Raw genomic sequence first — 16,705 nt, 5'->3', positions numbered from 1 at the left:
AGGAATGAACTACGGTGGGAAGAAGCCTCAGACAAAAGCATGCAAGGAAAACCTTTGTCCGTATGTTAGTTCATGTCCGGATCGATAAAATATCGTGAGAGTTGGTGGTCAATGGACCAATAGCGAAACATACATGACACATGCCGACATACAACCTTTAGCCTAACAGATCTCTCTCGCTCTCTCTCTCGTTAATATATATATATATATATATATATATATGTATTATATATATCGAAAAGAGTAAACTTTATGGAAAGTGAATCCACTGCATGTGTTTTGTCTCCACATGTACATTTGTCTCCACTCCGAAGCTTCTGCTCCATCAAACAACATTGCCGAGAAGTCGAAAAGATACCATCTCGTCCCTATTGGATCTGTGTCTTGGGATTGCTTTCCCACCAAAACAGCAACTGATATGATCAAGCTGTAACATATGCACACTTTCCACTCCTCAGAGAAGGAGAAGTTGAACGGTAAAGGAGAAGCATATGAACCTCGAGCCGAAAGAAAAAAAGAAGGTTGGCTGAACCTTTTTCTTTCTTCTTTCTGCGTCAGAGTTCACACGCTGCTGCTGCGGTGAGGCAAGGAATCGTATCTCAAGCACTTGATCGTATCCACCAACAACAAAAGAAATCGTTTTGGTGGTGTCACTCCAATCTGCCTACACTTCAGCTCTCTTTCTCGGGCTTGTTTCTTAGTTGGTAAGGTTTTGGTGGTGTCACTCACCTACAGCGTTTGATGAATTGCCTCGTTTCACAAGAAAAGCATGAGTGTTCCACGTGTATATATTTATACCTGCATCAGGAGAGTCGTCATCTCCTGTGTCATCATTTGATGTGAAAAAATTTGGGCTTCTGAAGCAGTAGGTTTGATAGGGTTTTATTGTGGTAGTAGTCTTCGTTTGCAAGGAGATAATGGAGACTTGAGAGTGGGCAAGCATCACATGGACTTCACTGTCTGAAGCTTCTGTGAAGAGAGCCATCGACTTTACCTCCTGCGGGTGGCATGAAAACAGAGAGGTTTCTGATACCAGGTTGATCGTTCTTCGTTGGAAGACCAGTAAGTGAGATTCTTTTCGTTTTTCTGCTACTTTTCGGGTTGTTGGTGATTGGAGAGGTCAGGTTGCTTGATCGGGACAATCCAAAAGACCAGCGATTTTGAGACATGTGAAGTTGCATGCTGTTCTATGGAGGGTCAGCTATTCTCGATTCTTTGTATTATAGAAGCTCTTTGTTCGTTCTTTCTTATTCTTTTTCCTCGAAAGATTTGAAGAAAAAGTAGCCATAAAGCACAATAATAAGAAAATTTTCTGAAATCTTGACCAATAACACTTTAAGATCTTGTGGTCCATTTGCTTCATAGACAGCCTACTTCAATGCTCGAGTGGTTTTGTGAAGGTTGTTTTTGTTGGTTTACAGTCACAGATGGGTAAGTTTTACGGCACACGTTTAGTCCACACCTGAAGCATTCCTCTGGAAACAAAAGTTTCGTGTCATTTTTGTCGCCCTCATCCTTTAGAAATGACCACAAATATGTATTTCGTGAGCCATATTGTGTTCATTCTCTTTCTTTGATGGTATGCTGGTTTTATTTCTTTCAGTATTTTGCTAAGCATTCTGAGTGCAATAGGTGATGATTGATATAACTACAGGTATTTAGGATGGGCTTGAGAAAGTTGTGTCAGTCTGCAGTGCTTCTATGTTCCTTGGTTGCAATCTTAAGCTGTGGTCTCGCAGAAGTCATGGCACAAACGACTCTGGAGCTGGATACAATCTCTGGCACTGGTACAGGTGAGGATGAATTCTCTACCCAGGCTTTCAGGAAATTGTAATTTTCTTGGATATCTTTGATCGACAAACTACAGGTGTTTTACAACTAAAAATTATAAGTAGTTTCTGAAAGCATGATTAACTATTTAATAGGCTTCTTGGCTTTATTGAGGCATTATGGGATCGAGTAAAGAGAAACAATCCGTCATTATGTAGCCATGAATTGATCTAAGATTGATTGTCCATACTTGGATTAATGTTTCGATAGAGAAAATGAAAAATATTTGTATGGAAAGTGGACCGCCGAATCGTAAATCAAGGCTTGTTATCCCCAACTGGGCTTAAAAAAATACCAAGTTAAGAGTAACTAGTAATGGGGACTTGTTACATGGAATGGAAGTAGTATCTCATGAATTCAATGCATGGCATACTTTTCATTTTAAAGATCTAAACATAAAAAAGAATGCTTTCAGTTTTTTACAGTGAATAACTTGTTATAAATTGCTTTTTTAATTTATATCTTTTCTCTTTTCTACAAGAAGAAAGAATTTTGGTTGATGAGGGAAACACTACAGGACTTGCAAGCACATTATCTGCAAGGACAGAAAGAGTTGATCCTTTGGATAGCTTCAAGAAGTACAAAGGTGGCTATAACATTACAAACAAGCATTATTGGAGTGTAATCTCTCTCCCTTTTTCTTCTGCATGAATAAAATTATTCTATAAACAGCAAGCGACTGATATTGTATACTGAATGTGGCTTATAACTTGGATCTAAACCTTATCAACATTCAAGGATTTCACTCTTAAACCTGTTCTGAATTCTTATTCAACAAAATTTGAACCTTGGTGAACTTTTCAGTCACAACATTTTGCCCAACTTAAGATTAATTTTTTTCATTTTGGAAAATACCACATTTCAGCTCTATATATTTGAACACATTTGCAAAATTTCATTCTTACCATAATCTTAAAAGGTTTTCTCAAACTTGTGTGCTCTTGTGTTTATACCATTATGGCTGAAGGTTGTTTTTTTTTTTATCAGCTACCTCAACAATCAAATTCAAAAACACTTTAGTGTTTGAGCTTGAACAAATAAATGAGAAATATGACCTGCTTTCTTTTCTTTTTTCAGTCTACAGTTTATACAGGCAGATATGGATATATAATTGGTACAATATGGCTTGTTGGTGGTCTTGTCTCTGCTTGTGTTCTGCGTATTGCAACAAAGACTTGTTCGGTCCGTAAGGAAAGGAAGCAAAAGAAGAGACTCCCTTGCTCTAAGAAATACTGTGTGTCGCCAATGTTAATTGGGATCTTGTTAACATGTCTATCATTGTAAGCCTTTAACTTTAACTAACTAAACACCTAAGTTAAATTCCTGTCAATATATATCTTTTTGTTGATCATTACATAATTATTTGTCCAAATAAAAAGAAATTGTTACTACTGAGTAACTACTGCGAAAAATTTTACTCGCAGAGTGGCATCAGGAATAGTACTTGGTGGTAGCTTTAAATTCTATTCTAGAGTGAAATCAATTGAGAACATCATTGTAGAAACATCGGAAGAAGCATCCCAAACAATATACAATGTGACAGAAGCTGTGGCGGCCATGGAAAGTGTCAACAATCTCTATGGTGGGATTGAAGAATCCAGCAATCTGAATTCCACATCACAGATGCTCTATGATGAAGCTGCTAATATACAAAGACAAGCAGAGAATAGAATGCACCTGGTTAACAAGGGTATCAAAATGTTGTAAGAACTGAACAAAATGGAAAATAAATCAACAATATGAGTAACTTAAAAGCCATTATCTCAATGTTGCTCATAACAATGCATATTTTTTGCAGGAAAGTAGTGACCATCTTCAGCATTGTGCTAAATCTTATTGCCGTGTTGGTAGTGCTGGGTAAGTAATCTGAATTTCCATTAACCAAATTGCTCTGTGTATTTAACTTCTAAATCTCTCTTTTCTGTTGTTGCAGCATTGAGGTCTCTAAGGCTTTACCAAGCAATGTATCTGTAAGTAGGCTTCAAATTGGCCTAGTTGTCAACTCAGTCAAAAAATTCAGATATCAGTAGAAATTTTGAATAAATATTTCCGAAGGCACCTAGTTGATTCAATTCTTGATTTTAACTGAGTTGGTTAAATCATTCTCTTATACAGCAACATACTTGGTGACTTGTGGAACAATTTGGACAAGAGAAATATGTTAGGATCAAGAGCACTAAGAGGGGGGGGGTGAATTAGTGCAGCGGAAATCTTATAATAATTTAAAAACAAAAAGCTGCGTTCGTTCAAAAACGATTATGATGCAAAAGCAAATTTTCAGTTTGTATCTAAGTGCAGTTTGCGTCTAAGCGCAGATTGCGTCTAAGTGCAGATTTACGTCTAAACGCAGATTTACGTCTAAACGCAGTTTTACGTCTAAACGCAGTTTTACGTCTAAACGCAGTTTTACGTCTAAACGCAGTTTTACGTTTAAACGCAGTGTTACGTCTAAACGCAGTTCTACGTCTAAACGCAGTTTTACGTCAAGACGCAGATTTACGTCTAAACGCAGTTAGACGCAGATTTACGTCTAAACTCTGAAACTCGTTTGTATATTCGCAGAAGGCAGTATGCAGTTGAAATCAAGACGTAAACGTAAACTGAAATCTGATGATTGAGCGAAGAAAGCCGATTTACGTCCGAATGCAGTTTTACGTCTAAATGTTGAAACTCGTTCGTAAAATCGTAGAGGACAGATTGCAGTTATACATAGGATTAAAATGCAAGCGTAAACTGCAAGGAAGCTTGTTCGTAAGAGCGCAGAAAACAGTTCTGCAGAATCAAACGTAAACGTGAACTGTAATGTACGAAAATACGAGTTTACGTCTGAATCCAGATTTGGAAGAACAGCACTTAGAACTTGTTCGTGAAAGCGCAGAGAGCAGTAGAGATGAGGGAGGTTTGCAGTAATGATAAAGTGCTCGAAATTAAACGCAAACCAGAGATTTATAGTGGTTCGGTCAGCCTTGACCTACTCCACTTTTGGCTTCCTCTACCGATGAGGTTGCCGACGTCAACTAGCTGCCTTCCTTCAATGGGCGAAGGCCAAACTTCCCTCTTACAGTTTCTCTCCTTTTGACAGGCTTAGGAGACAACCTTTACAGACCTTTCTCTCCTCACTTTACAGTTGAAAACTTGAAGAACAGAAGGAGGAGACTCAAGGATTTACAACACGTTTGAGCTCTTTAGAATCACAGAAAAGATCACAATTTTGGTATATGTCTGTATCTTTTCAGTGCTGAATGGGTGGGGTATTTATAGGCCCCAACCCAATTCAAATTTCGAGCTCAAATCGATCAAATCGATCCAATCCCAGAATTTCTGGGATCAGGCGGTTGCACCTCTCGACTGGAGAGGTGGCACCGCCTGGCAGAGCTCGAAGACTGAGCTCTGCCGATTGCTTCTTCTCTGCCAGAGCTCGAAGACTGAGCTCGATGGTTGCATCACCTGGCAGAGCTCGAAGACTGAGCTTGGTGGTTGCATCACCTGGCAGAGCTCGAAATCTGAGCTTGGTGGTTGCATCACTTGGCAGAGCTCCAAACTGAGCTCAAGCTGATGCACCATTCTGCCATAGCTCGAAGACCGAGCTTGGTGAATTCATCACCTGGCAAAGCTCGAGACTGAGCTCAGGCTGATGCACCACTCTGCCAAAGCTCGAAGACTGAGCTTGGTGGTTGCATCGCCTGGCAGAGCTCGGAACTTGAGCTCTGGCGGTGCAACCTCTTGGCTGGAGCGGTTGCACCTCCCAGCCGTGCACCCCTGGCGGTTGCACCTCCTGGCTGGGGCGGTTGCACCTCCCAGCCGTGCAGCCCTGGCGGTTGCACCTCCTGGCTGGGGCGGTTGCACCTCCCAGCCGTGCACCCCTGGCGGTTGCACCTCCTGGCTGGGGCGGTTGCACCTCCCAGCCGTGCAGCCCTGGCGGTTGCACCTCCTGGCTGGGGCGGTTGCACCTCCTGGTGCAATCAGGGTCCGAATGGTTCACTCCATTCGACCCACTTGTATCTTTTCAGGGGCCCAATTGCCCCAAGATTAAGCTAATGGGATCACCTCCCATTTTCCTGCTTAATCTTCGTGCTAACTACGATTATCTCTAAGACAACTTCTGCAGCTTGCTCCGATGCGTCAATCGCTTCTTCCGGCGAGTTTCCGGCCAACTTCCGTCGATCAACCGACAACCTTCGGTGATCCTTCTGCGGACATCCGGCATACTCCTGGACTTTGCGACGATCCACTTGGCGAGTTCCGACGAGCTTCGCTTGGCAAGCTTCTGGACTTCTCGGATCTGTTCTCTCTGAACCTCCGACGACCGTCCGAACTTCCGTCGAACTCTCGAACTCCCAACGTGATCCTGATCTTGACTCCGGGGCAACTCCTGCTGCTTGTCTTAATCTCATCGTAGTTAATCCTGCACACTTATCTCAACATATAGATTAGATAACAAATGACAATTGACTTCATCATCAAAATCCGAGATTCAACAATCTCCCCCTTTTTGATGATGACAATCAATTGATAAAGGAGTTATCCTTAACTCCCCCTATCTATATGCCATAGTTGAGATAATTCAACCTTGAATTCAAGACCTAAGAATTCAAGTGACGCATTGATAAGTTAGATCAGTTAAACTTATCAATGCTCCCATCATGATGCCTATCATGATGTATCTCTTCAAGAATTATGTCAATGCATGACATACATCAACAAGTTTGTATGATTGTGTTTGTAACCATTCATCATGTAATCATATAAAGCAACGAAGGACTTTTTACATGATGCTTACATTTGATATATTCTAGTAAGTTTGCATTTTCTTTACAATATCAAGATATGATGCAAACTATAGTACATGTTCACATATCTCTTGGTGATGCAAGGATGGCATAACATTGTTTATAGCATCACTCAAGTATTTGCAACTATGACATAGATATGATTATGGCAGTTCAGTTATGACATAGTGTATGTTCACATATCTCCTGGTGATGCAAGGATGGCATAACATTGTTTATAGCATCACTCAAGTATTTGCAACATAGATATGATTATGGCAGTTCAGCTATGACATAGTGTTTATCAATTCATATTTTTCTCCCCCTTTGTCATCAACAAAAAGCATGATAGCATTATTAAGCATATAAAAGAAGTCATGACACATATATCACTGTATTGTTTTTGCTTGACGGAGGAAAGTCATTTTCCAAGGAGTTTTAATAAGAGTGTACGGGAACATCCCATTTTTAGCATACATCCTGAAAAATGAACTTCTTACATGCATTTGGTTAAAAATATTTGTCACATAATTTGCAACATGTTATTTGATCAAGCGTTGTCAAGGCATGTAACAGTAATAACATCCGAAAGATAATTTTAACTAGTTTAAGTATTCGGACACATCAACATTCCTAATTCTCTTCTTATGTAATCAAATTGTTCTTCACATAGGGGTTTTGTGAAGATATCAGCCAGTTGATGTTTGGTATCAATAAATTCTATGGTCACGTCATGATTAGTGACATGATCACGTATAAAGTGATGTCTAATATCAATGTGTTTTGTTCTTGAGTGTTGTATAGGATTTTTAGTTAAGCATATTGCACTCGTGTTATCACATTTAATGGGAATATCTTTAAGATTCACTTTGTAATCTTCTAAAGTGTTTTTCATCCATACAACTTGTGCACAGCATGCACTTGCTGCAATGTATTCAGCTTCGGTTGTTGATAGGGCAACTGAGTTTTGTTTCTTAGATGACCAGGATACAAGGGCATGTCCTAAAAATTGACATGATCCTGATGTGCTTTTTCTGTCTAGTTTACAGCCAGCGAAGTCCGCATCAGCATAAGCTGTTAATTCAAAATTTTCTGATTTTGGGTACCATAATCCTAGATTGGTAGTTCCATTAAGATATCTGAGTATTCTTTTGACAGCTTTGAGATGAGATATCTTAGGGTCTGATTGAAATCTAGCACAAAGTCCTACACTGAACATAATGTCTGGTCTTGTGGCAGTGAGGTAAAGTAAACTTCCTATCATACCCCTATAGGTTTTTTGATCGAAGCTTTCTCCATTCTCATCAATTTCTAACTTAGTGGAGGTGCTCATAGGGGTGTCAATGGCTTTTGAATTATTCATTTTGAACTTCTTTAGCAAACTTACAGCATATTTGGTTTGACTAATAAAGATGCCATTGCTTAGTTGTTTGATTTGTAGGCCTAAGAAGAATGTTAATTCTCCCATTAGACTCATTTCGAATTCATGACTCATAGTTTTCGAAAAGGATTTACAAAGAGATTCATTTGTAGAACCAAAGATAATGTCATCAACATAAATCTGAACAATGAGAAAATCATTTTCAAAATTCTTGATAAACAATGTAGTATCAACCTTGCCTTTTACGAAATTATTTTCAATGAGAAAAGAGCTAAGTCTCTCATACCAAGCCCTTGGGGCTTGCTTTAAACCATAGAGAGCTTTAGTTAATCTAAACACATGATTAGGGTAGCCATTATTTTCAAATCCAGGAGGTTGTTCAACATAAACTTCTTCAGAAATGAAACCATTTAGAAAAGCGCTTTTAACATCCATTTGAAATAATTTAAAATTATTGCAACTAGCATAGGCAAGGAGCATCCTTATGGCTTCCAATCGAGCCACAGGTGCGAAGGTTTCTTCGTAATCGATACCTTCTTCTTGGTTGAAACCTTTGGCCACTAATCTAGCCTTGTTTCTAACCACGATACCATTTTCATCTTGCTTGTTTCTAAAGACCCATTTAGTACCAATTACTAAATGGTCATTTGGTCTAGGAACAAGCGTCCACACCTCATTTCTCTCAAATTGATTTAATTCATCTTGCATTGCGAAAATCCATGAATCATCTTTCATGGCTTCATCAACACATTTGGGTTCAATTTGGGAGAGAAAAGCGGCGTTGGCACAAAAGTTTTTAAAAGAAGATCGTGTTTGAACCCCCTTTGATGTGTCTCCTAGGATTAGTTCCTTAGGATGAGCATCTATATACTTCCAATCCTTGAGTAAGGATGTTTTGGAAGTAGATGCAACCAAGTTGCTAGTTGGAGACGGGGTTTCGTTTAAGTTCAAGGAATCAAAATTAATATCATCATCAAGATCATTTTTCTTAATTTCTGAAATCTCATTGAAAACAACATGGATGGATTCTTCAATAATTAAGGTTCTTTTATTGAAGATGCGAAAAGCTTTAGAAACCGAAGAATAACCAAGAAAAATTCCTTCATCAGATTTAGCATCGAATTTTCCTAAGTTATCCTTTTCATTCAAGATAAAACACTTACACCCAAAGACTTTAAAATATGAGACATTGGGTTTTTTGTTATTCCATAACTCATAAGGAGTTTTGGTGAGTAAGGGTCTTACTAGGACTCTATTTAAAATATAACATGCAGTGTTTACGGCTTCGGCCCAAAAATATTTGGGTAGGCTATGTTCATTCAACATGGTTCTAGCCATTTCTTGCAAATTTCGATTTTTTCTTTCTACTACCCCATTTTGTTGAGGATTTCTTGGAGTAGAGAAGTTATGGTTGTATCCGTTGAGTTCACAGAATTCTTGGAAGTCATGGTTTTGAAATTCTCCACCGTGATCACTTCTAATTGACGAAATCATAGATTCCTTCTCATTTTGAACAAGTTTACAAAACTTGGTAAAATGTCTAAAGCATTCATTTTTTTGTTTTAAGAAGTAGGTCCATGTATATCTGCTGTAGTCATCAACAATGACAAAGGCGTATTTGCTACCTCCTAGACTCGATGTAGAGATTGGTCCGAACAAGTCCATATGGATCAATTGTAAGGGCCTAGAGGTGCTTATTTGATTCTTAGCTTTGAAGCTACCCCTAATTTGCTTACCTAATTGGCAAGCATCACATACATTATCTTTGATGAACTTGATATGAGGAATTCCTCTTACAAGTTCTCTGGATGATACTTGATTGATTAGTTTCATGCTAGCATGACCTAATCTTCTATGCCATAGCCAAGCATCCTCATTCATAACGGCAAAGCACATTTCATCACATAAGTTATTGATGTCAATAGTGTATACGTTGTTTTGTTTTAATGCGATCATAGATATATTTTTGTGTGGTTTTTCAATGATGCAGGCATTAGATTCAAATCTTATAATATATCCTTTATCACATAATTGACTAATACTCAAGAGGTTATGTTTTAAACCATCAACTAGTAAAACATCTTCAATAGAGAGGTTGGATTTGTTACCAATGGTTCCTTTGCCAATGATTTTACCCTTGTTGTTGTCTCCGAAGGTGACATATCCTTCGTCTATGCTAGAGAGCTTAGAGAATTGAGATGGATCTCCGGTCATATGCCTTGAGCATCCACTATCAAGGTACCATTTCTTGCTCCTAGCTTGCAATTGTTTAGTTTTCTACAAGAAAGGATGATGTTTAGGTACCCATTTGCTTTTGGGTGCCTCATAAATAGATCTACATTTTCTATCATGTTGTATAGAGTATATCATGGTTCCTTTAGGAACCCAAATTAATTTGTTTGGACTTATTTTCTTGAATGGACAACAATGTGTCTTGTGTCCAGATTTGCAACAAAAGTTGCACTTGGTTTGGTGTTGAATGTGTAAGATGGGGCCTTTTACAAAGGTAGTTGGATTTTGGTGAGGACTCCTCACAAATCCAATCCCACTTCTTTTGGGAGCATGACCCTTGTTTGTAAGGATCATGTTTAATGACTTGCTACCAACCTCGAATTTCTTCAAGGTGTCCTTAAGCAGCAAGTTTTCTTTTTGTATAGTTTCTAAATCATGACATTTGATACATGAGTTTAAACTATCATGATGTTCGACTTTTAACTTATCAAACTCACAAGTGAGATTATCATGTAGCTTTTTTAGCAACTTGTATTTCTTATTTATAACTTTGCATTCATCAAATAAATCATGGAAGGCATTTAGTAATTCATCGAAAGATAAATCAGCATCTAATAAATCCGTTACCTCCCCTTCGATGGCCATAAAGGCGTAATGAGCAACTTGCTCGGTGTTAGATTCTTCTTCCTCGGATGCGCTCGAATCATCCCATGTTGCTTGGAGCGCCTTCTTCTTTGTTGTTCTTTTCTTGACTTGGGGACAATCACTTTTGTAATGTCCCGGCTTTTTACATTCATAGCAGATCACCTGGTCCTTCTTAGGTTCAAGTTTATTTTTCACATCATTTTTAAACTTGTTTCTTTTGAAGAATTTTTTAAACTTTCTTGTCAAAAGTGCCAAGTCATCGTCACAATCCTCATCACTTGAGTTTTCTCTCAAGTGGCATTCAGAAGTTTTAAGTGCCATATCCTTCCTGTTCTTTGGAAGGATGTCTTCTTGCTCTTCATGAGCTTTGCATGTCATTTCGTAGGTCATTAATGACCCGATTAGTTCTTCAAGAGGGAAATTTTGCAGATCTTTTGCCTCTTGAATGGCGGTGACTTTAGGATCCCAACTCTTAGGAAGGGATCTTAGTATCTTATTAACAAGCTCAAAATCCGAAAAGCTCTTTCCGAGACCTTTTAAACCGTTGACGACATCCGTGAAACGGGTAAACATGTCGCCAATGGTTTCACTCGGTTTCATTCGAAAAAGCTCAAAAGAATGTAGCAACAGATTGATTTTTGACTCTTTCACTCTACTTGTGCCCTCGTGGGTCACTTCAAGTGTGTGCCAAATATCAAAAGCAGTTTCGCAAGTTGAAACACGATTAAATTCGTTTTTATCTAGTGCGCAAAATAAGGCATTCATAGCCTTTGCATTAAGAGCGAAAGCCTTCTTTTCCAAATCGTTCCATTCGATCATTGGAAGAGAAGATTTTGAAAATCCATTTTCAACAAGGTTCCATAGTTCAAAATCCATAGAAATAAGAAAGATCCTCATTCGGGTCTTCCAGTAAGTGTAGTCCGTTCCACTGAACATGGGTGGACGTGTAATCGAATGCCCCTCTTGGTTTCCGGCGTATGCCATCTCTCTTGGGTTTTAATCCTTTAGAGAGTTAACCGAGCTCTGATACCAATTGTTAGGATCAAGAGCACTAAGAGGGGGGGGGTGAATTAGTGCAGCGGAAATCTTATAATAATTTAAAAACAAAAAGCTGCGTTCGTTCAAAAACGATTATGATGCAAAAGCAAATTTTCAGTTTGTATCTAAGTGCAGTTTGCGTCTAAGCGCAGATTGCGTCTAAGTGCAGATTTACGTCTAAACGCAGATTTACGTCTAAACGCAGTTTTACGTCTAAACGCAGTTTTACGTCTAAACGCAGTTTTACGTCTAAACGCAGTTTTACGTTTAAACGCAGTGTTACGTCTAAACGCAGTTCTACGTCTAAACGCAGTTTTACGTCAAGACGCAGATTTACGTCTAAACGCAGTTAGACGCAGATTTACGTCTAAACTCTGAAACTCGTTTGTATATTCGCAGAAGGCAGTATGCAGTTGAAATCAAGACGTAAACGTAAACTGAAATCTGATGATTGAGCGAAGAAAGCCGATTTACGTCCGAATGCAGTTTTACGTCTAAATGTTGAAACTCGTTCGTAAAATCGTAGAGGACAGATTGCAGTTATACATAGGATTAAAATGCAAGCGTAAACTGCAAGGAAGCTTGTTCGTAAGAGCGCAGAAAACAGTTCTGCAGAATCAAACGTAAACGTGAACTGTAATGTACGAAAATACGAGTTTACGTCTGAATCCAGATTTGGAAGAACAGCACTTAGAACTTGTTCGTGAAAGCGCAGAGAGCAGTAGAGATGAGGGAGGTTTGCAGTAATGATAAAGTGCTCGAAATTAAACGCAAACCAGAGATTTATAGTGGTTCGGTCAGCCTTGACCTACTCCACTTTTGGCTTCCTCTACCGATGAGGTTGCCGACGTCAACTAGCTGCCTTCCTTCAATGGGCGAAGGCCAAACTTCCCTCTTACAGTTTCTCTCCTTTTGACAGGCTTAGGAGACAACCTTTACAGACCTTTCTCTCCTCACTTTACAGTTGAAAACTTGAAGAACAGAAGGAGGAGACTCAAGGATTTACAACACGTTTGAGCTCTTTAGAATCACAGAAAAGATCACAATTTTGGTATATGTCTGTATCTTTTCAGTGCTGAATGGGTGGGGTATTTATAGGCCCCAACCCAATTCAAATTTCGAGCTCAAATCGATCAAATCGATCCAATCCCAGAATTTCTGGGATCAGGCGGTTGCACCTCTCGACTGGAGAGGTGGCACCGCCTGGCAGAGCTCGAAGACTGAGCTCTGCCGATTGCTTCTTCTCTGCCAGAGCTCGAAGACTGAGCTCGATGGTTGCATCACCTGGCAGAGCTCGAAGACTGAGCTTGGTGGTTGCATCACCTGGCAGAGCTCGAAATCTGAGCTTGGTGGTTGCATCACTTGGCAGAGCTCCAAACTGAGCTCAAGCTGATGCACCATTCTGCCATAGCTCGAAGACCGAGCTTGGTGAATTCATCACCTGGCAAAGCTCGAGACTGAGCTCAGGCTGATGCACCACTCTGCCAAAGCTCGAAGACTGAGCTTGGTGGTTGCATCGCCTGGCAGAGCTCGGAACTTGAGCTCTGGCGGTGCAACCTCTTGGCTGGAGCGGTTGCACCTCCCAGCCGTGCACCCCTGGCGGTTGCACCTCCTGGCTGGGGCGGTTGCACCTCCCAGCCGTGCAGCCCTGGCGGTTGCACCTCCTGGCTGGGGCGGTTGCACCTCCCAGCCGTGCACCCCTGGCGGTTGCACCTCCTGGCTGGGGCGGTTGCACCTCCCAGCCGTGCAGCCCTGGCGGTTGCACCTCCTGGCTGGGGCGGTTGCACCTCCTGGTGCAATCAGGGTCCGAATGGTTCACTCCATTCGACCCACTTGTATCTTTTCAGGGGCCCAATTGCCCCAAGATTAAGCTAATGGGATCACCTCCCATTTTCCTGCTTAATCTTCGTGCTAACTACGATTATCTCTAAGACAACTTCTGCAGCTTGCTCCGATGCGTCAATCGCTTCTTCCGGCGAGTTTCCGGCCAACTTCCGTCGATCAACCGACAACCTTCGGTGATCCTTCTGCGGACATCCGGCATACTCCTGGACTTTGCGACGATCCACTTGGCGAGTTCCGACGAGCTTCGCTTGGCAAGCTTCTGGACTTCTCGGATCTGTTCTCTCTGAACCTCCGACGACCGTCCGAACTTCCGTCGAACTCTCGAACTCCCAACGTGATCCTGATCTTGACTCCGGGGCAACTCCTGCTGCTTGTCTTAATCTCATCGTAGTTAATCCTGCACACTTATCTCAACATATAGATTAGATAACAAATGACAATTGACTTCATCATCAAAATCCGAGATTCAACAAAATATGCTTGATTAAGTATTGCGCACATAAAGTCAACATGTTACAGCTTACAAAATTTCTGACTATATTTTTTTGGGAAATAAAAGTAAACTTCTACTATAACAGGTTTATCACCCTTTGCTGGCTACTCACATTCTTTTTCTGGATAAACTTTGGGCTGTATTTTTTTCTATACAAGTAAGCCATGTTCTTTCTCGATTTAAGAAGTGTTCTTGTATAATAACATCAGCTTATTAGGGCATACTTTCCAGGTTTTCTGGTGATACCTGTGCAGCTCTTGATGGGTATCAGCTAAATCCCCAGAATAGCACCTTAAGCTCAATCCTACGGTGCAGTGAGCATCTGCCATCCAATTTTGGCCTACAAGACATCCGAGCAGGAATCCATGATACAATTGACCAGGTACCATTTGTCCTTGGTAGATCATGGTCTTGATATGTGACACTCTGGTACACAGTGTTTCATGTATTATCATTACTCTTATTTATAAAACAGTGACTTTAGTCTAACCTCATAGGTATTGCTAAATATGTGCTAGGACAACTAAATTGGTTTTTCCTTGTTTGAAGTCAACTACACCAATAAGTATTCTATTTTAAGATTCAAATGCATAACGGAACTTCCAAAATTTCAGTGTAAAAAATTGTTAGGCATTGTTTTTGTTTTGTGGTTATGGAACTTCAGAAAATTCCAATGCATCTTCTTTTGAAAGAATATGTTTTTCCATGTTCTATTTTATGAGAAATTCAAGGAACTTAAGGGATATTTATGACCAATTCTAGAAAATTTATGCATCTTAATTTAACGACATCATAGCATCAATATTTGAGCAACGATAATGAACATGATTTTTTTCTGATACATTGTATCATGAGCTGTATTCCTTCATCTGAAACATCAATGAATTTACCCAATCAATTAAACCTCTTCGATAGAGATGAATTTTTAATCAGAACAACACTTAATAACAAAGTCATGGAAACAAACCTCGACACCTGGAAAAATCAGTATTGATGCACAGAATCACATGATTTTATTAAACATGCACTTGTCAAGTTTAGAACACTTGTGTTTGTTTAATGTGCAGGTAAATTCAAACATATCGACAGTGAAGTCATCAATTCTTCCAGATCTGGAGTACATATGTAATCCTTTTTCAGGACCTCCTCAGTATTCTTATCAGCCAGACAATTGTTCTTCCAACACAATCAAAATAGGAGACATTCCTGAGGTGAATCTCTTCCTCTTACATAATGTGCCAATAATTCTGATATAGAAGTCTAGCAGCTAAGAGATATTTGGTTATCAATTCTATTATTCATTAGCATGCAAAAATATCAGTAAGCACTCTTAAATTACTCACTAAACCAACATAATATTCACTGTTTCAAATTTTTGAAGAAATATACCTACTCCGCTAGTGATGATGGAGCTCGCAGTCAAGGAGAATTTGTATCAGATAACAACTACACAAGAGTGCTAGTTTACTCCATGCAGAAGCTTCTTGATGGATTTCCTCATATGGGAAGATTGGCAAATTGTCAATTGGTGAAGGATGCATTCTCTAAAATCCTTTTGAAAGAATGCAAACCATTGAGAAATTACGCACACTTGACATGTGCAGCCTTGGCAGTTCTATCGGTGATCATGGTACTTCTTGTTTTGATTGTGACATCAGAAGCTCATCATGATTATAAATATCATTCTTCTGATGGCTCTGTAAGACCTCATTTAGCTTATGCAGAGAGATCTTTTGACACAACAGAAATGGCAATCGAAAATTTTGAACTAAGATTGTAAGCAAAGTGATCCGATTTCTTAAATATATCATACAGGCAGTCAGACTAGGAGATAAAGGATGATCAAAGCTGATATTAGTGAGAGATATTTCCACTTTCATAGCTGGTTAGTATGATAATGAGACACCATGGGAGTTGAGAAAGGAATCAAGAAGGATAATTTTGTTTCTCTTTTACAGTAAAAATTTGTCTTTTGGAAATTGCAAAGAACATCAAAAGCTCAAAGTGAATGATATGGCCTGTCAAGTGACCTTATTCTCAATGTGAATGACCACAAATTGGCTGTAGATCTGTTTGTGGCCAACTTGGAGGCTCATTGAGATTCACCAAAAATTCAAAATCCAGTTTGAACAACAACTTGATGTTCTAAATTGCACTTATATATGCTTTCCTTTTAAGAAAAAGAAAATTCAACCAGGAAGAAAAGGAAAAAAAAAATCTTCAGCAGTACTATAAAGCTATGATGAATAAATTCAATTGTCTCAAAAGAGGGGTAATTGTTCTTCTGCCAATTTGCTTTATTTTCATGAGAAAATTGAGGCGATTGATGATGCTTTGATATGAGAATCCCCTATATTTGTCATCAGTACTATAAAGCCGTGTTTGCTTATGAACAACTGAATCCCCTATATTTGTCATCATATTCTCTTCATCAGAAGATGTCATTAGAAATTAATTTCTTACGTATATTCT

At 39.4% G+C, this 16,705-nt stretch overlaps 1 protein-coding gene across 6 annotated transcripts; it reads left to right on the top strand.

Moving 5' to 3' along the window:
- Positions 1-675: 675 nt before the first annotated feature.
- On the top strand, positions 676-16,464 carry LOC135638599 (uncharacterized). Of its 6 annotated transcripts, none has more exons than XM_065151794.1 (11): positions 676-1,062; positions 1,655-1,793; positions 2,312-2,416; positions 2,908-3,110; positions 3,255-3,533; positions 3,629-3,687; positions 3,764-3,800; positions 14,319-14,390; positions 14,465-14,615; positions 15,301-15,444; positions 15,615-16,464. In XM_065151794.1, exons 3-11 carry the CDS (start codon positions 2,330-2,332, stop codon positions 16,011-16,013), a joined length of 1,431 nt encoding a protein of 476 aa, XP_065007866.1. In that variant the 5' UTR covers positions 676-1,062; positions 1,655-1,793; positions 2,312-2,329; the 3' UTR covers positions 16,014-16,464. The 6 variants fall into 6 exon arrangements, with proteins under 6 accessions (XP_065007866.1, XP_065007865.1, XP_065007862.1 ...); XM_065151793.1 differs by having other exon boundaries at positions 2,315-2,416; positions 15,615-16,463; XM_065151790.1 differs by having other exon boundaries at positions 2,312-2,451; positions 3,255-3,530; positions 15,615-16,460.
- Positions 16,465-16,705: the final 241 nt, after the last annotated feature.

This window comes from Musa acuminata, chromosome BXJ3-5, assembly GCF_036884655.1.
Source record: "Musa acuminata AAA Group cultivar baxijiao chromosome BXJ3-5, Cavendish_Baxijiao_AAA, whole genome shotgun sequence".
Taxonomy (NCBI): domain Eukaryota; kingdom Viridiplantae; phylum Streptophyta; class Magnoliopsida; order Zingiberales; family Musaceae; genus Musa; species Musa acuminata.
The sequence above is the reverse complement of the archived record's forward strand: the minus strand, read 5'-3'. Positions and strand labels throughout refer to the sequence as shown.

Excerpts from the sequence above, each read along its gene's own strand:
- LOC135638599 (XM_065151789.1), top strand. The coding sequence starts at position 1,664 with ATGGGCTTGAGAAAGTTGTGTCAGTCTGCAGTGCTTCTATGTTCCTTG. Across the intron at positions 3,111-3,254 it reads TTGTTAACATGTCTATCATT|AGTGGCATCAGGAATAGTAC; the intron begins GTAAGCCTTTAA and ends TTTTACTCGCAG. Across the intron at positions 3,534-3,628 it reads AACAAGGGTATCAAAATGTT|GAAAGTAGTGACCATCTTCA; the intron begins GTAAGAACTGAA and ends TATTTTTTGCAG.